Source organism: Drosophila persimilis, unplaced genomic scaffold (assembly GCF_003286085.1).
Source record: "Drosophila persimilis strain 14011-0111.01,24,50 unplaced genomic scaffold, DperRS2 tig00000000-arrow-pilon, whole genome shotgun sequence".
NCBI lineage: Eukaryota > Metazoa > Arthropoda > Insecta > Diptera > Drosophilidae > Drosophila > Drosophila persimilis.
The window spans coordinates 23,787,889-23,799,716 of NW_020825288.1; the positions used below are offsets into that span (position 1 = coordinate 23,787,889).

Below are 11,828 nucleotides of genomic sequence, written 5' to 3' on the forward strand. Positions count from 1 at the left end.
TCACTCTCTATTTTTGAGCCATGCACAGATAGTCAGTAACCTTACGCTTTCTTTTGCTGCTAGGCCAAAGTGTAACTTTTAGTAGTGCTAAAGAACATGATTCTAGAGCAAACACTGTTCACAATACAATATACTTTATAAAAATTGTCTGACATGAACAACAAATGAAATATATATCTCCACATTTATACCAAATTTAGAAGTACTTTAGTTCTCTCACTGTTAAGTTCTATCAACTTTTTTCGTTTTTTTGTTTTGTAGTATTTTTTTTTTTTTGTAAGTGAAATTTCTAGTTTTAATGGCGGATCAAAAGAAGGCGGCCTCTTTTAAGTAAGTCAATGGTGGCGTACCCTCTAATGGTACTACGCTAACCCCGCATTGCACCCCCAGTGTACTTCCAAAGATCATCAATGGCGGAATCGCAGGCATCATTGGAGTCACCTGTGTGTTCCCCATGGATTTGGTCAAGACTCGATTGCAGAATCAACAAATAGGACCTAATGGCGAGAAGATGTACAGTAGCATGTAAGTGGGCTAAATTGGCTCTACACTTAAATCAATGCTCAATGATTATATCTTCAATGCAGCATTGATTGCTTTCGCAAGACCATCAAACAAGATGGATTCTTTGGCATGTACAGGGGGTCTGCAGTCAATATATTATTGGTTACGCCTGAAAAAGCCATCAAGTTGGCGGCCAATGATTATTTTCGGTTCCACTTGGCCACGCCCGAGGGTAAGCTGCCGTTGCATATGGCGGGAATAGCCGGTGGCTTGGCTGGGCTGTTTCAGATCATTGTGACAACGCCCATGGAGCTGCTCAAGATCCAGATGCAAGATGCTGGACGCATTGCTAGCGCAGAACGTGCCGCCGGTAGGGAAGTGCAAAAAACAACAGCGCTGGATGTGGCCAAAACGCTGGTCAAAGAGCATGGCATCTTTGGTCTGTACAAGGGTGTGAAAGCCACTGGAGTGCGGGATGTAGTTTTTTCGGTGGTCTACTTTCCAATGATGGCTTCCATCAATGATGCTGGGCCCCGCAAGGCAGATAATTCTGGTGAAGCGGTCTTCTATTGGTCTTTGTTCGCCGGTCTGTCTGCTGGGATGTTTTCTGCTCTTCTGGTCACGCCTTTCGACGTGATCAAAACCCGCCTGCAGGCTATCAAGAAGATCGAAGGCGAGAAGGAGTTTGACGGCTTCTTTGACTGTTTGACCAAGACTATGAAGTATGAGGGACCCTTGGCCTTCTTCAAGGGCGGTTTGTGCCGTATTATGGTCCTTGCCCCGATGTTTGGCATTGCCCAGATGGTGTACTTTACCGGCGTGGGCGAGATGATTCTGGGTATCGAAAGGAAGAAGAGTGTTTAGTTGCAGTGTAGTCAGTGTATGAATAAATTTGATGTGTATTTGTGTATTTTATAATCTACTTTTTAAACGTTTACAATTGATAAGTAATTTTGATGAATCAGCCCTGGGCTCCGAGAGCCCCAACCTCTCATATCACAATCGACTGTCCTTCCTTCTGCTGTTTCCTTAGATGACATCTGCTGGCCTGCTGTTGGGTGCGGCCGCTACATCGGCACTCAGATCCACATAGCGGCTGCGTTGCCAGCGGGCCAGAGCTGCACGGTACCAATCCACGAATATGGCCTGACGGTACATAATAATGCCCATTTGCATAATGATAAAACCCATAATCGTGATTAGGTTGAAGTATTCCCATTCCATGACAATGACAAACACAAAGATAAAATACACCCGCAGACAGTCGGCAAGGAGTCGGTTTGCGCTCGACGAGTACATCACAATGAACAGTCCAATGAAGTTGTAGACGGCACAGGACAAGGTAAATCCAATCAGGGCCAGGATTAAGGCTGCATTACCCTCTATTCCCGTCCACAGATCGCTCCAATCATCGAAAACAGCACGCGAGCTCTCGTTGAATGGCATTACACTGGGCACAAAGTGCATACAGATGGCTAGTATCGAAGTGATGGCCATGCCAAAGATACCTTGCCAGCCAGCGGCCTGCAGCGGAGCCACATTCAAGATCTTCAGCTGCTTTTCCTCATAGACATACTGTAAACCGTGCAGGATTTCGGCTATAATGATGAGCATATCGCCAGCCAAGATTGATTTGTGGTCCGTATGCGGCAGCGTAAACCGATCGTAGTCCACCCGTTGCACATCCAAGGATATGATGTCAATGATGCCACAAGCCATAGTGAAAATAGCCAGCCAGTGCCGTGTGCTCAGCGTATTATTCAAGTACATTGTGCTGAAGATACCCACAAAGATGAGGGCGGCGCCTGAGGAGAAGGAAGGAGGCACAATGTAAATCGTGATAAGCAATAGCAGCAGCTGATAAACGAACCTCTTATCATCTGGAAGCTGGTGGCGTAAGTCAAGTACAAGCCGGTGAACAGCAATATGGAAGCCATCACATCCAGCAAAGTGGGCAGAAGCATGCTCAGGGGATGGAATTCGGTGCTACCTTGGGTCAGGATACTGTCCATTTCGGCGCCAGGCTGGAAAATAGTCTATGTTTAATACTCCATCTCAAATGGGGCCCTACAGCACTTTACCCCTCGACGATGGGCCACCAAACGTCCCACTTTGAAGGCAATAAAGCAAAGGAATTCGCCCAGGAACATAAGCATCGTGAAGACAACAGGGTGCTGGAAGCCATGTAGCTTGCCATCGCTACCAATCACCTGCTGCTGGTTAGCCCACCTGAAAGATTTACAGATGCACTTACATATGTACATACATAATATATAATATATTTTTTAGTTTTCTACTTACTTCACCACCAAAACATTAAAAGTGCCGCTGAGCACAAAGACCAGCGAAAGGAACACACGATGATCCATTTTAGAGAACAAAATACATATGTATGTGCAAAACTGCAGCCTTTCTTTAATTCAATTTAAAATTATTGACGTTCTTTGTTGGATGCGCAATAGATAGACAGACTGCGGCATGCCCTTCCCAAGTTTATCAAAACGAAGCGAAAATCTTCTTAGCCACTGTCGAAAGCTTTATTTATTGATTTATTGGTAAATTATTGAGTTTTTTAAATGATTTAAACTAAATTATTTAAATTTTATTGTATTTTGGATCGCTTACAAACATACTGTCCGACCCTCCGTAATATACGGCCTCATTTTTAAAATATACCGTAAAAATACTGACGAATTATTCAAGTTCCAGCATACATATTGCTCGTTTTTGATATTCCGTCGAATATTACAAGTTTGATAGAACCTTCAGCCTTGCCCACATAGTTGTATCCGATTAATGAATCAATTTTCTACTTTACTGGCTTATTTTAAATACTTGCTTTTATTGGATCTTGTCTAAAAGAAGGTTTTAGCGAAAATGGTCAAACAAAAAAAGGTTTTAGCACAAAATGCGAAAGAGGACAGTCGTTCATATTGTTCAATTTTTATATTCCCTTGAATAATTCTGGCTAACTAAAACCCTTAGTTCTTCAAGATTGGCTAGTTTTTAGTCCTTGCTTTTATTGTATTTTGGCTAAAACAAAATAGTTCAACAAAAACACAGTCGCAGTGTTGCTGGTATTTGAAGACATGATGCGTGTATAGGCATTTTTATACCCTATTTCGTTAATATTATATGAAGATAAAACGTAATTTATAAAGACCTTTTCTCAAATTGATATGTTTTAGACATATTCATGTGTATTATAAGTATCTTGTGTATATTTATCTCGATACTGATACCTACGGAGCCTTGGATGACAAACATTTTCTCAATTCTATAACATCTTTTTCGCTAGGGTATGAGAACTAGTGTTGCCGTTAATCATTGTTGTGAACCGGTTATTACCGATTCATACCCGATTCGAATAAATACCGAAATATACGGTCTCATTTTCAAAATATACCGACGAATTATTCATATTCCTCGTTTTTGATCTTCCGTGGAATATTGCGAGCTATATAGAACATTTAGCCATGCCCACATAATTTTATACGATTCATGAATAATTTTTCTACTTAACTGGCTTATTTTAAATACTGGCTTTTATTGGATGTTGCGTACAACACGGTTTTAGCGAAAATGGTCAAACAAATAAAATTTAAGTACTAATCGTTCCAATTCCTCAATTTTGATATTCCGTTGAGTTTTATGCCATTGATGAATACATTTTCTACAAGAAAAGTACTCCCGTTACCCTATGTTCTCGAATATAAAATATAAAAAAAAACTCATCAATTTGGACCTGAAAAATACCGAAAAGTATTAATAATACCGCAAATGAATACCTCCAAGTTGCTCGAGAGAGAGTTGGCGAGTTATTTAAAAAGAACAGCGCGAATTTTAGGAAATTTGCTTGAAGTTTTATTAAAATCAAACTTTAAAAATATCACAGGATATGAAAAACCATTTAAATGAAGTGGTGTTAGTGCATCTGCTGTTCGCCGGCTTCTCTGTTTACGTGTGCGTCGAGTTCTGTGCGATTTTCCTGTGAATTCGGAAAAGAGTCAGTAAAAAAAAAATACAACAATTTTGCAACGTTAAAAACAACTCAAATAGAAACAAAAAGCGTGTCCTCGTCTCTCACCTGTATTTAAGAGTGTGTTTCAAGTGTTGTGATTGTGTTTTCGATTTGTGTCATGCTGTGTGGAGGAGGATTTTTAGTGTTCTTTATAGCTCGTCCCTGGCGTGCTCCGGGGATGGCAGCGCCACCTCCTCGACGGAGCCCAGGTGTATGGTTCTATTTGGTCTGCTAAACTTTGGAATGTACTCAACCGAATCGCTGTTGCTAACCACCGAGTTGTGTAGATGTTCCGTGGGTGCCGCGGGATCGGGACTAGTGAGTGTAATTTTGGAGCCTGTGGCCACCCTGTGGATTGTATTGTATGGTTTTTGGTTTTTCCTGTGTTTCATTGTTTTAAGGGTTAGTAAGCCGCTACGCTTTTGGTGTTAGTTTGGGGGTGCATACGAATTGAGGGTACTCTCGATTTGTACCTTATGTACAGCTATTTGGAAACAATTGCAGTTGAAGAAGAAGTATAGAACTTAGAGTGGAGTTCGTGAGTAGAAAGTTCTATTGACGCTGGCGGGGGCCACCGCGTGCTCCACGCAATTTTTGTGGGTTTCTATTGCAAGTTCAGATAATGACATCACAACTTCACAAAAGGATTATACCATCCCGCTTCCTTACCTATCCCTGGCCTGCATGCTGGCCTCCACATCGAGGCTGCGCGGCTGACGGAAGTCGCACTCCAGCGAGAAGGCCGAATCCCCGGGTGTTATCAGCTCTGGGTCGTTCTGAATCACCACTATGTTCGTGTAGAGATCACCATCCTTCAGGGTCTGGCACTGGTCCAGCTGGAAGTTCATCTCCAGTGATCGGGCACCCTGGTTGGCTGTGGGCTTCATGAAACACGGGGCCGTCTGCTTGTAGAAGCTGCCACGCGTGTACATCACACCCGTGAAGGGCTTTTCCGTCTCCAGCATAACATTCATGGAGTTGGAACCGCACTTCAAGTTGACCTTTTGAATGCCCTGATCGCTGCCCTCGATTTTAAAGGTGTCCGAAAGGTCTTGTTCCCAGATTTCTGCAATAAGTTCAACAATTTAACATGTCGTATATACATATATCTTTTTTGGGATGGTGGCTCATCCTTGTAAAGTAACTGAGGTTTAAGTTCCATTTTCTTATCGATTTGAGACACGAGTTTTATCCATTACTTTATTCAGTTTTTAAACAATTTTTGGCGACTTGCTTTGTAGTTTTCTATACAAAGCCTTCAAATGATTTTAATCTTATTTAAAAGAAGTTTTCTAAAGGAAACTTTCCATTTTCTTTCTTTCCCCAAAACACAATGGTTTATTTCCACACATAACCGTTACTTCCCCATAAGTCTTCCCCAACGAACCGCATCGAAGCGTTGAAGTTCACTCGTCTTCTGTCTGGCCGGCATTTTCTGAGCTGCTTCTTACTCTTCCGCAACCGGTTTCTGTTTATTTTGGTCTGGCTAGAACAGCCCGCAGAAGAACTTGACTATGGCATTGACAATTTCTCCACCCAACATGAATCAGCCAGTCCCTTCTCAGCCCTACCTTGATTCTGCTGCTGATGTTGTTGCTGCTTATTGTTACTGCCGCCGGACACGTAGACAGCCAGCAATATATTGCAGGCGAACAAAAGCAATATTTTATTCTGTAATGGCGGCATATTGCACTTGAATATTATTTTAAAAAATGTTTGTGTAGTAACGTTAACGCGGCGCGGACACGTCTCAGTGGCTGGAGGCTCGAACCGAAAGTACCGCTTCTTCTGCGACGGCGCAGCGCATATAAGCGCAGCTCAAAAGATCCGGCCAGCCCACACCGCACAACACGGGAGAGCGCTTGAGAAAGGCGAAAGAGAGTGAAATGAGAGAGAACCTGGCCAACAGCTGAGCGTTAAGCACTGACTAAACGAGATAGCTTTTGGACTCTTTCAAAGCTGACGAATCTGTTTTTATAAACCATCTCGTTTGGCCAGTACTTGCAAAACAAAAAAGTGTTGTGTTGTGCAGTTTTGATAGGACGAAAATTTATTGGATTGCGCCATGGTGGGTTGGATGGAAAAGTAAAATAAAAATTATTTAAAGCGGCAGTTTAAGGAAAACAAAATGCGGCATCGCTCCAGAGACATTTCCGCTTTTCGTGTGGCATGTGGATTGCATTACTGCTGTGTGCATTCGCATCGCATTTTTACCACAGCACTCGACTCTTGCTTTTTTTGTGGCTCCTCGTTCATTATTCAAAATGTTATTAAACTTCCCCGTTTTCCGCCTCGCCTCGCATCGCTTCAGTTCGGTTCGACTTGGTGCGACTCGGTTCTCCTTCATGCAACGAGCTAAATAATTTGAGTTGCCGTCTTGCCTTTCCTTGTGGTTTCTGCTTTTATTTGTACTCGTATTTACATCTTTTGTTTTACGTTTACTGCGTTAATTAAAGTGTAATTAGTTGGTGATTTGGTCCGGCTGGAAGAGCTGGATGGATTTTCGCCATGGAGAGCGAAAGGTGGAAGTGGATTTTCAATATTGGGCAAAAAAATTCATAAAAGATATAACATTTTGTTGCGCCGAAGTTAATATACTCTTTCAGTTCCAGAGGCCATTGAAACTGTGCGAAAAGATAGTTCACTCAAGAGAAATATACGCGAATGGGATGGTTCTATCCAGAGACCCTTACTCTAGTACTTCCGATGAACATACAGCCTCCTTCTGCGCCACACGAAAATCTAACCAGATAATACCCTTTGGTAAAGTGGATTTTCTCCGAAAGCGAAATATAATTGAGTTGTTATGATGCTTTACGAACGATATGTTTGTGGCAGACTATACGAGCATTGTATTTTCCATATTTCGAGTAAGTTCCAGATACATTCTCCTCGGGCCACTACCTTAATTTTCCAATTTATTACTATCAACCTTTCAAGTACTTTTCCCGTATCAGTTATTGGTTTTGATAGTTTCTTAGGCCTTAGTATATGTAGTTATCATTTATTGAAAGTGATTTTTGTTTATTCATTTATGTCAAGTTCAATTCTAGGGCAAATAAAACCATTGTTAAAGGTTATCTGGAGCTGTAAACCATTCAAAAACTTTCCAATAAAACAGATAACAAAAGATGCTCTCTTAAATTTGTGGTTCTTCTTGGTAATCCTCTGGAATTACTTGTTCTTTATCGCGGCCCAATAACGCTCCAGCTCGATTCCCTCCCAATTGAAAGATTTGGTCAAAACACTGAAAATGAAAGAAGAAATATTAAGAGATTTACATAATGACTGAGTGGAGAGGGACATGGAAAGTTGTCCAACAGTTAAAGTGGGAACATGCAAAAATTACTGCTCATAATCATAATTCCCATGGAGCACGAAGCGGGCGTAAGAGAGAAAGATAAAGATTAAGAGAGAGAAAGGAAGAGTAACAAGTTCCATAGGCGCAGTCGGAAGTGGATAGAAATGATTGGGGATTGTTTGTGGGATGGGAAGAGATTTCCCGGTGCCTACTGCACCGATGGCCAAGATTGACAATGATCATGCACATATGGACGCCATGCACTTGGTCTGGGACGGGTCTGGCCTGGTCAACCCCATGGAAGCGGGGGAATGATGTAATCCTAACATTGTATCCGAGTTGCACAATTTTTAGCTCTGTCTTTGTCTGGTTTTTGGCCAACTTCCGAGTCGGACACTCACTTTTTGCTCAGATACAACAGCACTTCCTGCTCCTTTTCGGTGAGGCCCTGTTCGAAAGCCGCCAGATTGATCTGGAGCAACTGCCGCGTTTGCATGCCAGTGAGGAAGGTGCTCACTTCCCCCAGTTTCATGGAGTAGTAGAGGGCCAGTTTTCCCAGCTCCACACCGCGCTGCAAGCATACAGCTGCTGCCTTGCGGCCCAGAGCCTTTTGTTCATCGGTGGCTGGATGCCACGGCGGCGGACCAGCATTTGTGAGTAGGCCCAAGCCATGGGCAGCAGCAGATATTACGCCAAGATTCTGTGACTTGAAGAAATCCAGGTATTCAAGAAGCGTGTCATCGGTTAGAGTGTACCTGCAATATGTCAGCACCGTCTGAAAGCAGTTTATAAAAGTTTGGTAAGTCAGGGACAAATCCTCCATTGCGTTACGTACATCGAACCTTCCTGGTGCTCGGGATAGACACTCCTTGAGCACAGAAATGGGATAAGCAGAGACGCCAATATACTTGGCCTTTCCCTCCTTGACCAGCGCCTCCAAGGTGGGCAATGTTTCATTGAGAACAATATCCAAATTCTCAGCAAATTCAATATCATGGATTTGGATGACATCCACATATTGCAGGCCCAAAAGCTTTAGGCTCTTTTCCACACTTTCGCGAGTCTTCTTGGCACTGAAGTCGAACATTTTGTTGGGATCAAGCTCATAGCGAGCCACTTTAGTGGCTATATAATAGGACTCCCGAGGCACATCCTTTAAGGCCTGGCCGAGCACCTCTTCGGACCGTCCTTGTCCATACCATGGAGCAGTATCAATATAATTGATGCCCGATTTCAAGGCATCCTGCACTGTTTTGATGCCCTCTTCAAGATCAAACCTGAAGCAGAAAGAGAACATGTCGTATTTTAAGAGTTCCGCATAAGAGATCGATTAAAAATATATCTCTTACCCATAGTTGGCACACAGCGCACCGCCACCGAATGAAATCTTCGATACTTCTAGACCTGTTTTTCCGAGCTTGCGGTATTCCATGCGCCGCACCTTCTCCTCATCGTGGAAACCCTTCACATAGGTAGCCGGCAATGTTCCAGACATTTTGAGTCGCGTCCAATCTATGTCACACTGTGATGAAATTCTTACCCCATCCAGAGGAATACTGACAACAAATTTCCGTATATTCAGTTTATATTTGCCAAAACCGATAAAGAGAACAGAGCTGAAGTGCACTTAAACAAACAAATACATTCATATGTACATATACATTTGCGATTATGTACTGATATGACCGAGTGTTTGCGAACAGAAGCGAAGCGGATTCGAGTTTGATACGAAAGATTATAGTATGGGAGAGAGAGCACCTGCGCTGTGCTCAAAGCTGCTGAAAAAAGCTGCAAGAGTGCAAGGGAGAGAGAGAGAGAGAGCGAGAGTTTAGAATAGAGAGAAGAATTGATCAAAGTTGTACCTTCCCAAGGAATATTTTCATATAAAGGTGGGGCGTTTCCAGCAGCGCTCTTAAAGGTGTGGTGTTTTACCTCAGCTTTTATAAAAAATGTTGAATTCAAAAAAGTATGTTGGATTGAAGATGTATCCATATTCTCATACATCTGATGCTGCTGATGCTGTTAGCAAAATGCGAACGAAGCATCCAAGTTTTTTCAATTACTCTTAGAACTTATGACTTATTCAGGTTTGTTTAACGTTGTTCTCTTCCAGCCTCTGCTTTTTCCGTTTATGGATACTCTCGCGCTATTCCCTTCTTTGCACTCTCTGGGTGCAAAAATCATGCAATTTGAGAAGTCAATTAAGCCGGCTACGCTTTTAATATACAGGCATAAAGACATTCGAGCATGTACATACGTATAAATAATTTAATCAAGAAAATATAAAACACTTTTAAACCTACTCTTGTATATAAATATTGTTTGATGTACCAGGTAACTACAATTGATCTGTGGATGAACCTGAGCTTATCTTTGAAATAATGGCGAATTTTTCCAATTAAGCTAAGTAAACATTGGAAATGAAACGATTACCAACGAAAATGTATATGAGTCCTGGTCTTCAGTGGTTTGTTAATTGGAAGTGAAAGGATTTCAAACAAAATGATAAGTATTTTTCCTTCAATAATTACTTTATTTTATCTGTATTAATTCATTTACAATATATGGTAAAGATCGATTTTTTGCAGTCTTCTTCAGCGTTTCTTCAGCTTTGATCTCTACTCATTGGAACTTGTCCACAGTGGATAAAGTGGAGCCCCAACTATACGATTTGGTCAAAACACTGAAACAAAGACAGAGAAAGAAATACATGTTTAAATGGTGATTGGTGATTGGGGATTGGATTGGATTGGACTGGATTGGATTGGGGGAACCTGTTTTGGGGGCTGAGGCCAAGTTCGACCCGGTTCCAGTGGCAGTGGCAGTGCCAGTGCTGGTACCCGTGATGCAATTGCTAACACCAAATCCGACTTGCACAATTCCTACTTACTTTTCGCGCAGATACTGCAGCACTTCCTGCTCGTGCGAGGTAAGGCCGTCGAAGATCGCGTCCAGATTAACCTGCAGCAAGCGTCGATTGGGGATGCCGATGAGGAAGGTGGCTGCTCCGTCCAGTTGCATGGTGTAGTACATGGCCAACTTGCCCAGCTCCACGTCCCGCTGCTTGCAGATCTCTGCTGCCCGCCGACCCAGAGCCTGAAGCTCCGGACTACCGGGATGTATGGCTGGGGGTCCAGCATTGGTGAGTAGCCCCAGCGAGTGGGCAGCGGCACAGATGACGCCCACCTTGAGCTCCTTAAAGGTTTTCATATGGCGCAGCAGGGTGTTGTCTAACAGTGTATATCGCGCATAATTGAGGACCACCTGGATGCGACCCTTGCCACGCTCGGCGCACTCCTTGAGCACGTCCACATCGTAGGCGGTGATCCCAATGAATCGAGCCTTGCCCGCCTTCACATACTCCTCCAGAACGGGGATAGTCTCATTAAGAACCATGTCTAAGCTGGGGGCGGCATCCACATCGTGCACCTGAAGAACGTCCACCTGTTCCAGGCCAAGTAGATCCAGGCTACGCTTCACACTCTCCCTCGCCTTGGCTGCAGTATAGTCGAACATTTTCTTAGGATCAAGCTCATAGCGAGCCACCTTAGTGGCTATGTAGTAGGCCTCCCGGGGCACATCCTTCAGGGCCTGGCCGAGCAGCTCCTCCGAATTGCCATAGAATGGAGCCGTGTCAATGTAGTTGATGCCCGATTTGATGGCCTCATGCACCGTCTTGATGCCCTCTTCTCGTTGAAAATCGTTGTAGAAAATGGAGGAAAGGGTGGCACCACCCAGTGCAATCTTGGACACTCGAAGTCCTGTGCTGCCCAGCTCCCGGTACTCCATGCGTCGCACCAGCTCCTCATTATGGAAGCCCTTGACAAAGGTGGCTGGCAGTCCTCCTGGCATCTTTACTTTGTGGATGCTTAAGTTGAAATGGGTACGGTACGTAGACTGGTAAGGGCTTTTATAGGGCTTGGACCACCTTTTCAGTAGCGATAAGAAATGAGAAGTATGTACATAGATGTAAGTTCTTTAAGTGTGTGCGCTCCGAAACCG

General features: G+C 43.3%; 5 protein-coding genes across 6 annotated transcripts; 1 reads left to right on the plus strand and 4 right to left on the minus strand.

Annotated features, from left to right (window-relative positions):
• Positions 1 to 248: 248 nt before the first annotated feature.
• LOC6591869 (mitochondrial glutamate carrier 1) lies at positions 249 to 1,414 on the plus strand. The gene is made up of 3 exons (XM_002017295.2): positions 249 to 330; positions 391 to 525; positions 588 to 1,414. Exons 1-3 carry the CDS (start codon positions 299 to 301, stop codon positions 1,366 to 1,368), a joined length of 948 nt encoding a protein of 315 aa, XP_002017331.1. The 5' UTR covers positions 249 to 298; the 3' UTR covers positions 1,369 to 1,414.
• LOC6591870 (solute carrier family 35 member F6) lies at positions 1,380 to 3,043 on the minus strand. Its single transcript, XM_002017296.2, has 4 exons — positions 2,806 to 3,043; positions 2,586 to 2,733; positions 2,375 to 2,528; positions 1,380 to 2,309 (listed from the first exon to the last, which is right to left on the minus strand). Exons 1-4 carry the CDS (start codon positions 2,871 to 2,873, stop codon positions 1,534 to 1,536), a joined length of 1,146 nt encoding a protein of 381 aa, XP_002017332.1. The 5' UTR covers positions 2,874 to 3,043; the 3' UTR covers positions 1,380 to 1,533.
• Positions 3,044 to 4,426: 1,383 nt separating this feature from the next.
• Positions 4,427 to 6,309, minus strand: LOC6591871. 2 transcript variants are annotated; one of them, XM_026995358.1, is made up of 4 exons: positions 6,097 to 6,309; positions 5,195 to 5,591; positions 4,592 to 4,873; positions 4,427 to 4,492 (listed from the first exon to the last, which is right to left on the minus strand). In XM_026995358.1, the coding sequence occupies exons 1-3, from the start codon at positions 6,209 to 6,211 to the stop codon at positions 4,675 to 4,677; spliced, it is 711 nt and encodes a 236-aa protein (XP_026851159.1). In that variant the 5' UTR covers positions 6,212 to 6,309; the 3' UTR covers positions 4,427 to 4,492; positions 4,592 to 4,674. The 2 variants fall into 2 exon arrangements, with proteins under 2 accessions (XP_026851159.1, XP_026851160.1); XM_026995359.1 differs by lacking the exons at positions 4,427 to 4,492; positions 4,592 to 4,873 and adding an exon at positions 5,037 to 5,129.
• Positions 6,310 to 7,509: 1,200 nt separating this feature from the next.
• On the minus strand, positions 7,510 to 9,374 carry LOC6591872 (L-galactose dehydrogenase). The gene is made up of 4 exons (XM_026995357.1): positions 9,176 to 9,374; positions 8,662 to 9,103; positions 8,228 to 8,601; positions 7,510 to 7,772 (listed from the first exon to the last, which is right to left on the minus strand). The coding sequence occupies exons 1-4, from the start codon at positions 9,319 to 9,321 to the stop codon at positions 7,700 to 7,702; spliced, it is 1,035 nt and encodes a 344-aa protein (XP_026851158.1). The 5' UTR covers positions 9,322 to 9,374; the 3' UTR covers positions 7,510 to 7,699.
• Positions 9,375 to 10,336: 962 nt separating this feature from the next.
• Positions 10,337 to 11,698, minus strand: LOC6591873 (L-galactose dehydrogenase). The gene is made up of 2 exons (XM_026995356.1): positions 10,717 to 11,698; positions 10,337 to 10,509 (listed from the first exon to the last, which is right to left on the minus strand). Exons 1-2 carry the CDS (start codon positions 11,676 to 11,678, stop codon positions 10,449 to 10,451), a joined length of 1,023 nt encoding a protein of 340 aa, XP_026851157.1. The 5' UTR covers positions 11,679 to 11,698; the 3' UTR covers positions 10,337 to 10,448.
• Positions 11,699 to 11,828: the final 130 nt, after the last annotated feature.

Coding starts and splice junctions, on each gene's coding strand:
- LOC6591873 (XM_026995356.1), bottom strand. CDS start 11,678: ATGCCAGGAGGACTGCCAGCCACCTTTGTCAAGGGCTTCCATAATGAG. Junction 10,510..10,716: donor CTGCAGTATCTGCGCGAAAA/GTAAGTAGGAAT, acceptor TCTTTGTTTCAG/TGTTTTGACCAAATCGTATA.
- LOC6591872 (XM_026995357.1), bottom strand. CDS start 9,321: ATGTCTGGAACATTGCCGGCTACCTATGTGAAGGGTTTCCACGATGAG. Junction 8,602..8,661: donor GAGCACCAGGAAGGTTCGAT/GTACGTAACGCA, acceptor AACTGCTTTCAG/ACGGTGCTGACATATTGCAG. Junction 7,773..8,227: donor CTGTTGTATCTGAGCAAAAA/GTGAGTGTCCGA, acceptor TTTCATTTTCAG/TGTTTTGACCAAATCTTTCA.
- LOC6591870 (XM_002017296.2), bottom strand. CDS start 2,873: ATGGATCATCGTGTGTTCCTTTCGCTGGTCTTTGTGCTCAGCGGCACT. Junction 2,734..2,805: donor TTTAATGTTTTGGTGGTGAA/GTAAGTAGAAAA, acceptor TAAATCTTTCAG/GTGGGCTAACCAGCAGCAGG. Junction 2,529..2,585: donor TGGTGGCCCATCGTCGAGGG/GTAAAGTGCTGT, acceptor ACTATTTTCCAG/CCTGGCGCCGAAATGGACAG.
- LOC6591869 (XM_002017295.2), top strand. CDS start 299: ATGGCGGATCAAAAGAAGGCGGCCTCTTTTAA. Junction 331..390: donor AAGAAGGCGGCCTCTTTTAA/GTAAGTCAATGG, acceptor TTGCACCCCCAG/TGTACTTCCAAAGATCATCA. Junction 526..587: donor GAGAAGATGTACAGTAGCAT/GTAAGTGGGCTA, acceptor TCTTCAATGCAG/CATTGATTGCTTTCGCAAGA.
- LOC6591871 (XM_026995358.1), bottom strand. CDS start 6,211: ATGCCGCCATTACAGAATAAAATATTGCTTTTGTTCGCCTGCAATATA. Junction 5,592..6,096: donor ACATCAGCAGCAGAATCAAG/GTAGGGCTGAGA, acceptor AACTTATTGCAG/AAATCTGGGAACAAGACCTT. Junction 4,874..5,194: donor AGCATGCAGGCCAGGGATAG/GTAAGGAAGCGG, acceptor TACAATCCACAG/GGTGGCCACAGGCTCCAAAA.